The sequence below is a fragment of the Pistacia vera genome, unplaced genomic scaffold (assembly GCF_008641045.1).
Source record: "Pistacia vera cultivar Batoury unplaced genomic scaffold, PisVer_v2 Contig160, whole genome shotgun sequence".
NCBI lineage: Eukaryota > Viridiplantae > Streptophyta > Magnoliopsida > Sapindales > Anacardiaceae > Pistacia > Pistacia vera.
In genome coordinates, this window is record NW_022195685.1 from 369,087 (window position 1) to 378,939 (window position 9,853).

Here is a 9,853-nt window from a genome sequence, read left to right on the forward strand (position 1 = left end):
GTTAGTTCTCACAAGACTTCTTTAAAACATTGAAAAATATACGAAACTTGTATTATTGTCACAAATATATTGTATGAACAAAGAGGCTTAGATAACACAAAGAATCAAATAAAAAAATCATAATATTTTTTGCCTTAACCACTAATATGATTTTACTTTTAACAGGTATATCTATGTGACAAAGTTTTGTGGAACGGGTGAATAGAAGACAAAGGTATAGAGACATGAAGCTTCTCTGAAGTATTGACAGAAGGACTTCCATATTCCCACCTGGAATCCTGTGCTTCATCAAGAACTGAACTTCTTGTTGGAGTACTTTCACTTTGCTTTCCATTATCAAAGAATCTTGCAAGACTAACCGCCATATTCAAGAAACGGTTGTTACTTGAAGTCATATTGCCTTGGTATTTTTCTTGATGATAAGCACGATAGTTATTCCATAACCGGATGATGAATAGTAGAAAACAAATTAGAGAAACGATGCCATAGACAAGGTAGAGACCCCAGAAGCTGTGAAGAGTCAAGTTTTCGGTTTTAATATTACTTTCATTGGCTGAACAGTCGGGTGAGGGAGCAAACCAGTCGTCTTCAATTGGTTTTATCTCCCCGTGCTCTGACAACTCCAGAATGGCTCTAGAAAAATCAAGGGCTATTGGAGACCCTCTTTGAAATGCCTGCATGTCAATTAAATTATAGTGGAAATTTCAGGACCAAATCAACTAGAGAACTTTCAGGGAATTATATAAAGTATTATAAAAGCTGAAATTTTACTCACAAATCCGAAGCCTCCAAATCTGTAGGTTTCTGTGGTTGTGTACCCTTTGCAGTACTTTTTGAAGAAAACTTTCTCGTATGGAACTTCAAGAAATAAGGCAGCTATGTTCTTGCTTTCAAGTTCTTGTACATAATTGGTTTCTATATTGTCAAAGGCGTTAATATTTGTTATGTCAAACACAGTGGTCAGGTAACTCTTTACAAACGAATCGTTAACACAACCAACAGTTAAGTTGTTCCTCTTTAGGAACTCCGTATCTGTAACAGTTGGTTCAAGTCGTTGGACGGTGAGCAGTGAAGACAGACTAGCTGTGTAGCTTGCGGTCAAGATAAACACAACGAACAGCCACAGTATAACCACCACTCGACTCAAGTTGCCATAAATTTTCTCTTCTGCAAAATGCAAACATCTGTTATGAGCCAATGAAATTTTGGTTCAAAGCCATTCTCTTAACTAATTATACTTTAATTTGTTGAAAAACTTCTATGCCATGGATGATGGAATTCAGTCACCCTATTTGTTAGAATGGTGGATAAGATATATATAAGTACAGAGAATTCAGTAAGAAGCAAAGCAGGGGAAAATACAGAGTCAAAACAGAATTTCCTTTTTTGCTTAGCATAATATCGTGTTTTATTTGGAGACTGCAGATACTTACTGTGAGCATAGAAGACAGAAGAGAAAGTGAACCAAAGAGTATTGCTAATTTGATTCTTCCAGGGGCCTCTAAAATCCGGATTTGACTGATGCTCCATGATCCAGACTATAAACATGGTGTAGATGAAGGTGGCAACAGTAGCCACCCACATTTCAAAGGTGAAAGGCCTCAAGAACATCCACATTGAATTTTTGGACTTGGCTGGAACTATCATTGACAGCCCTGATTCCGTGTATGGTTGAGTGAATTCCACGTATTGTGTTCTTTCCTCCAGTATGGTCAAGTCGCCAACCGCAGCATCATAAGTCTTCCATACAATTTCGAATACAAGTCAATCAAGCAATCTTAATCAGAAATAAGACAGTTAAGTTTTAAAAAAATAAAATAAATCTATACATCTCATCTTGTATTTAGTAACAATTTCATCTAGATCAAACTCAAAAACCTCTGGCAGAATAAAATTTATTACCTTGCTATAGACACCCATAATCAGTTCATCATAGATGCCGTCATGCGGCACTATTTCGTATGGTAGATCATATTCCAACTTTTCCAGCACCTTAAGGAAGAGATCAATGCAGAAACCAGAATAGTTCATATTTTTATTAGAATTATCAGAGGATTCAACCACAAACTTCTGAAAAAAGGTTTTAACTGGAACTCCGATTCTCATCGGTTTTTCAGGAGTAGGCATTGCCCATCCTTTCGGGACTTGCTTCCTCGACCCAGGCCAAATCACATCATTAGCCAAACCTTCTGTTTGATCACCAACTTCACTATTATTTTTATCACTAACGTTGAGTGTCCTCGAGAATCCATGCGTTGGCAAAAAAAAGTGTAGCTCCTTGTAGCTTCTTCCAACAACATTGACAATCCTAAGTATGTTTGTGTTCAATAGCTCACCTTCTTGGAAATGAATTCTGCCACTTAAACCAGAGAAATTACTAGATAACATATTTCCTACCAACGTATTGGGACTACTACTGTTACTAGTCAATCTGTCTATTTCCTGTGTTATGAGTCTTATGCTATCATACGCTCTTAGTGCAAGAATTCCTGGCTTAAAGAAATCTTCTTCTGGATATTCAGTCATGAAATTTCTCTGGAACTGGGAAGAAAACTCCTGATAAGAACTACCCGTTTCAGAATAGTAATTCTTGATTCCTAGAGTGCCTTCCATAGAGGAGATGGCAGAGGTGTTAAGAGAGTCTAGGTAATTGGCAATAGTATCTGTAACTATCCATACTGAATCTCTCCTTAGAAATCCCATCTTATTAGCTTCTCTAAACAAGTGAATAGTCATAGGTAAGGATGACTGAAGAACGATGAAAACGCGAGATTGTATGTCGTGTACCTTTTCAAGCTCTTCTCGAACAATTTCTTTCGGGTCAGATATGGTAGAAATTGGTGGAAGAACCAAGCGGTGCTCAATCTCAGAACTAATGCTCTGAAGACCCTCAGATAAAAGCGCTAATTTCCCAGAATCACCTCCATATGTATTATCTTCATATATGGCTACAACTTTTCTCCAATTATAGGACTGAGATAGAGCCACAATGCATTTTATTTGTTCAGAATCATTATTAGCCATTCTTATTAAGAAAGGCCATCGAAGAGACATTGAAGATGGTGCTATGGCAGGTGTTGCAAATGAAACAACAGGGACTTGAGCCCGGCTTCCTATATCAGCAACTGCAGCTGCTTCCTCCCATGTCTCCATGCCAACAATCGCTTTTACCTTCTCTTCCTTAATCAGTTCCTCAGCTGCAAAATCAATTATTAATCGTGTAGTTAGTAATTAACATGCTACAAATTTAGTATTATTCTTATCTATTTACTAGAAGTATAGAAGAAGAAAATAACCGGCCGTAGCAGCTTGGAAGGGGTCTCTTCCATGGTCCCGGATGTGAAGGGAGAGCTTGTGGTTTCTTGAATTACTGTTGAAGCTTTGAACTGCAATATTCATCGCTGTTATCTCTTGTTTCCCAATATGGGAATTCTCATCGATAATTGCACCGACGTTTGTAACTCCGGTGTCGCTGTTGGCTGCTTCAACTCCATGGCAGGTCAGGAAGAAACGGAAGTTGAAGAGTACAAGGTAAAATAAACAAAGCTTTGAAACTGTATTAACAGACATACGAGACAATAAAGGTAGTTGATTTTCAAAACTAGAGGCAAAAATCCTTATCATTTTGTTATGCTCCTCAAACATTTGATCTTTACGAGTATATAATTAAGACTAAACGAAATGTTCCCACCCAAGGTTTAGCGAAATAATTTTCCACCCCCCGGTTGCATAAATGTCAGATTCCACCCTTAAATCAACACGGTTAGAAACTTTTAAATTATAACTTAAGTGTAGAGGGGGTTATTACTATTCTATCCTTGACAAATAAATTAACAAATTACTTTTTAACCTTCAAACCAGTAGAATTAAAAATAACTTTTGCTTTCAAATTTATTTCAATAACATCCTCTTTTTCAACATTCACATCATCTCCATCTTCAACCACCCAGCCACTGCCACTGCCACCATCACCTAGCCACTGCTGCCACCCAGCCATTGCCACCATCGCCACCCAACCACTATCACCATTCAGCCAAATCAATAAAATCTTCCAATAACAAACGACATTTGAACAGTTAAAAAGATCTAAAAATTATTTAGAACCAGCTTATTTTCTTCTTGTATTATTAAATAAAGCATTAAAATGACCAATGGGTTATGAGGAACATGAAATAAGTGAAGTTAAGAGCTCTCAACTCAATAGATTTGATACCTTTATGAAGTAATAGTCAATCTTAGAACACGACCTGCACTAATATTTATTGCAAACCTTTTTGCTTCAACTAACTAAAAAGAATTTGGCACCAAACAGCCGTGAGCGTTTTTGGTTTTCTTTTATCTTCTTCCTCAAGCTGTTTTATTTGTTTTGGTTTGGTTTCATTTGAACCCCTTCACCTTTTGGATGTCGCTTTGGGCCATCGAAAGATGAGCAATCTGGAAACGTTAATTCTTGCGAGCAAAAACAATACAAGCACGCAACAGTCAAAGGATAACTAAAAATTTGGAATGACGACCCAGATTTTGCGCTGATTTGGTGCAGCTCGCGGCCTTTTCTCCATTGATTGCAGCTCCCTACTGTTTCTTGTTGATATTTGATTGCTGTTGTGTGTAATTATCTGGTCGGCAGCGACTCCCCATCAGTTCCAACCTTCCCTCAACCAACCTGCCCACCACTTGTTTGACAAAATTCCTCACCCAAAGCCACCACCCAGCCATTTACCCTTTGAAATGTGGAGGGTTATTGAAAATTTTCATTCATTTTAGATTTAATACAATTAAAATTACTACTTTATCCTTTGACTGTTAAATGAAACAGAAACTGTTAATTTAAGGGTGACAATCTAGAATTTATGAAACTAGGAGTGGGACATTGTTATTTCGCTAAACCTTGGGTGGGAACATGTTTACTCCATAAATAATTTGAAAACTTGCTGCAAGTGGGTTGGTGGCGAGGTAACTTGTAGATAGAGTAATGCAGCAGGATAGGCGTAATTGCTAGGAATGTTGTACGAAATGTCATATTGACTTGTTCAAACAGAAGGATTCAATGTCAAACTTTTGGTTCTTTTTCATTTTTAAAGTGAATCTATCAATTTGTAATCCAGTCTCCTACGAATCCAAGCTTTTACACTAGAAAGAAAAGTCACAAAATAACAAATTAATCGGTTGATTTTTAAGTCCGTATGATCCGACATTTTTCTCACAAAATTATCTCGTAATGCACTGTTTGAAGAATCAAGACACCCACACGGCATCTATTAAACCATGTGATTGATACATTTGATATTCATTCCATGTTTATATCATTGACTTTTTTATCCTAAATTATAGGAGAAGGAGGAAACAAGATCAAACCACAGATTCTAAATATTTGATAATAATGATTGATGGTATTTCCATTTAACATTTCTACTCTTCATCAAACCAAATCTATATTTTAAAGTATTATATAATTTTTATTTTTATTTTTTGAATTAAGATGTAAATTATGTTAAGAACTAAATATCTTATTTAAAGCAAGCAAGAGTTGAGAGAATTTATCTTATTTAATTAAACAAAACAAATTGACCTTTAAATAGCCTAAAAAAGAAACTGAAAATAGAAGAATTTAACCCATGTTTAACAAGTCTTAATTACGTGGTAGCTGGCTAAGGAATAGATCAAATAAACAATCACTTCCTTGAACACTAGGGATTATTAAACAATAACAACTTACCAAGTCAAACTCTAATAACTTGATATCCTCCCTTATACTGAATGCTACTAGCAATCAGTTTACATCTGGTATTTGACACACATCCAACAAATTTTGAAACTTCAAGAATGCATTGAGCTTTATAGCTTTAGTCATCACATCTGCTACTTGCACTTGAGTATTGCAATGAATCATCTTAACAGTCCCATCCTTTGTGAGGTCACGAAGAAAAAGTGAACATTGATGTGTTTGCTTCGTCCATGCATTACTGGATTCTTGGAAAGTTTGATTGTCGAGGTATTATCACAATAAACAATTGTAGACTTACTTTGAATGTGACTAAGCTTCTCCAAAATTCTCCTCAACCACACTGCTTGACAAGCACATGGAGCTACAACAACGAATTCTGTCTCAGTGGTGGGTAAAGTGACTACTAGCTGCTTTGCCTCTGGACTTAATAAGAAAAAAAAAAAAAAAAAAAAAACATGCCTTGAAGTGCTCTAAGTCCCCAGCATAATTAGTATCCGTGTATCCAATTAATTTCTCATTTCCTCCCTTCTTGTAGAAAACTCCAAAATTGGTTGTACATCTCAAATACCTTAAGACTCTCTCTGCTGCTTACAAATGGATTTCAGAAGGATTTCCCATGTACATGCTGATAAGACTTACCACAAACATCATATCAGGTCGAGTAGTGGTCAAATACATAAGGCTTCCCACAACCTGCTTATAAAAAGTACTATCTACTTTTGCTCCATCTTCATCTTTTGCGAGCTTGAAGCCAGGAACAATAGGATTGTGAACTGAATTGCTTCTGTCCATTCCAAACTCTTCAACACTTTCCAGTGCATATTTCCTTTGACTAATGTAAATGCCATTAGATCTTTGCATTACTTCAACACCAAAGAAATATTTCATCTTTCCAAGATCAGTCATGTCAAACTCAAGCATCATAGATCTTTTAAACTTAGCAAACATAGACTCATCATTGCGAGTGAATATAAGAACATCAACATAAAGACTTACAATGAAAATTTTACCTCTTTCTGCTTTAACGAACGAGGCATGTTCACAATGACACCTTTCGAACCCTTCCTTCACAAAGTAAGACTCTATATGACTATACCAAGCTCGTGGAGGTTGCTTGAGTCCATATAAATCTTTTTTCAGCTTGTACATCTTCTGCTCATTACCTTTTTGTTCATACCCACGAGGCTGCTCAACAAAGACTTCCTCACCATGTAAGAAAGCAAACTTCACGTCTAACTGGTAAATGGTCCATTCTTTTTTAGCTGCAAATGCAATCATCAAACGAATTGTATCTAATCTTGCCACAGGTGCAAACACTTCAGTATAGTCAATCCCATGTTGTTGAGCATATCCCTTTGCTACCAGCCGCGCCTTGTATTTATCTACTTCCCTATTCTCGTTGAGTTTTGTTTTATAAACTCATTTTCCCTCCAATTGTCTTTCCTTCAGTAGGTAACTTTATCTATTCTCATGTATCATTTTTTTTATTGCCTGTATTTCCAATTCCATAATTTTTCTCAATTTTGCACTCTTCACGGCATCTTTAAAAGAAATTGGATCTTTAGCTACAAAACATGACTAAATTGGCCACATCTTCTTCTTCAAAGAGACCTTCTCCACTCCCATAATCTCGCATCTAGATTAGTAGTCTTTCGGTTTCTTCCTTCATTTGAGTTGATGAACTCTCTTTAGTTAGATCATTCGAAGAAGAGTTCTCCACGTCTTCCTTTGTATCAATATTGAAATTAGCTTCATTTTCTTCTTCATTGTCAGCAACTTTGGTTGCTTCTTCTTCATTGCTACTCCATTCCAAATCGGCTACAATTTCTTATCTTCTTTAAACACAACATCTCTGCTCACTATGATCTTCTGAGAAGCTAGATCATATAATCTATATGCCTTTGACTCCTCACTAACTCCAAGTAAAACACAACTCAAACTTTTCTCATCTACCTTTGTTCTTTTATTATCAGGTACATGAACATGAGAGACACATCCAAAGACTCGAAAGTAATCAATTGATGGTTTAACTCCACTCCAAGCTTTTTGTGGAGTTTATTTCTTACTGCATACGTTGGAATTCTATTTAGAACATGTACATTCCAATTGACTGCTTCAGGCCAAAAAGTTCTTGGGATCTTCTTCTCTGAGAGCATGCTATGAACCGCATTCATAATGGTTTTATTCTTTCTTTCCACAACCCCGTTCTACTATATATGGAGTGTAAGCAGCTTTCAACTGTCTACTTATACCATTCACATGACAAAAGTCAGTGAACTTTTGTGATGTAAATTCACCTCCACGATTAGTATTTAGACCTCTTATGCATGAACCTGTTTATTTCTCGACACAATTCTTATAATTTTTTAAAGCAACAAAAGCTTTTGACTTCTCAACTAAGAAATAAACCCAAGTTTTGCGACTGAAATCGTCAATGACGCTAATCCAGTACCTTTTCTTGCTGTTTGAGATGGGTCTAATTGGTCCACAAATATCAGCATGTACTATTTGAAGGATTTTAGAAGCCCTCCATGTGTTTTTCTTCGAGAATGGATCTCTTTGTTGCTTCCCAACTGAGCAATCTTTACATAGCTTTGAAGGAGCTTTGAGTTGAGGCAGCCCACTCACCATCTTCTTATGCTAAAGAGATTTCAGACCTTTGAAGCTCAAATGTCCATATCTACGGTGCCAAAGTTGAGTTGATTCTTCTGTGGTTGTGTTGAAGTGTTGGGATTCATGCATTTTGGACATGAAAATAGAGTAAAATGGATGAACAAGATGATGGATGCAAGGTAGAAAACAAACATAACATCAATGATAATTTTTTTTTTTTTTTTTTTTTTTTTTAAAGAATAGTATATTATCTACTCTTTTGCTATTAAATGCTTGATGTTGAAACTTGAAGTCTAGATTCTTCAAAAGAGAATGAAGAAACTCAAAATGTAATCCACCCAAGCCAAAGATGAGAGAGAGCCAAGAGAGTGAGAGAGTGCCTTTTGTTTTCAATTGTTGCAAATTGAATGAAAATTGTATAACACTTGGTTTATATACCATGGGCACAAAGTGTAATTTTAAATTGTCTTGGGAGGTCCTCAAACAATTTTAAAATTAATCTTGAGAAAGAGGATTTATGTCAAGTCCTTGGTTTTATGGTTAATTCATAATTAGCCCAATTTTAATCCTATTAATTATTCTAACTCTTTAGAATAAAACCAATGCACTTTTGTCCCCATCATTGAATCCAATTAAATAATAATATTTAATAAATCCTTATTACCCTTGGTTAGTGCTAGCTATCTATGGATAATCATTTCTCACCAATACACTATTTCGAATGCAACTGTTTACATCCGATATCATTAATCCGATCAATGATATGTATTATACTCTCTTCTTGAGCTTGCTTTTATGTGTAACCATTTTGGTTCACTGTGATGTTTCATTATAACTTTTTATAATCGAAACTCCCACTGATTATGGTAGATGTCTAGCAATGTTCCATAACCTTTAAACCACAATGAAGTATTAAACTCTAATGAACCTATTCTGATGGTACGTACCTTGTAGTAAAATCCATTCGTTATCTAATCCCAATTCAGAGTGGTTCATGGTATGTCAAAACCCTTAACTTAACCTTTAATCGAATTGTCAATCGATGCAATAGAACACGTCAACATGAAACTACTTTTTATCTGACATTCATTATACTTTGGCTAGAGATTTCCTTTTTCCAATGTTTATTGACATTCGTGTAGGAACTCGAGATTGGACTATTTTGAGTTAACGAGTCCCATCTTGACCATCACTTATCCTCGCACATGAATAACATATGACCAAACCGACTTATTACACAAGACATGACTAGTCTCGTGCTTATACACCATATGAACCATATGCATCCTATGTTGAATTCAACTATGATGTCTTAGGTCTAAGGATCAGTGATACACTAGCACGATCCTACGATGCATCATTGACCACGTCCATGTGATTCATCGTAATAAGTCGTTTTCGATAAATAGTTCACTAACCGTTTATCCATGCTAATGTCTTAGTGACATACCTCTTATAATCACCCACACTACTACTATCACATGATATTCAATGAAGACATTCAGCAGGCCTACT

General features: G+C 36.0%; 1 protein-coding gene across 1 annotated transcript; it reads right to left on the bottom strand.

Moving 5' to 3' along the window:
* Positions 1-55: 55 nt before the first annotated feature.
* On the bottom strand, positions 56-3,599 carry LOC116125207 (glutamate receptor 2.7-like). The gene is made up of 5 exons (XM_031410945.1): positions 3,297-3,599; positions 1,903-3,197; positions 1,434-1,740; positions 776-1,167; positions 56-674 (listed from the first exon to the last, which is right to left on the bottom strand). Exons 1-5 carry the CDS (start codon positions 3,568-3,570, stop codon positions 159-161), a joined length of 2,784 nt encoding a protein of 927 aa, XP_031266805.1. The 5' UTR covers positions 3,571-3,599; the 3' UTR covers positions 56-158.
* Between the last annotated feature and the right edge of the window lie 6,254 nt (positions 3,600-9,853).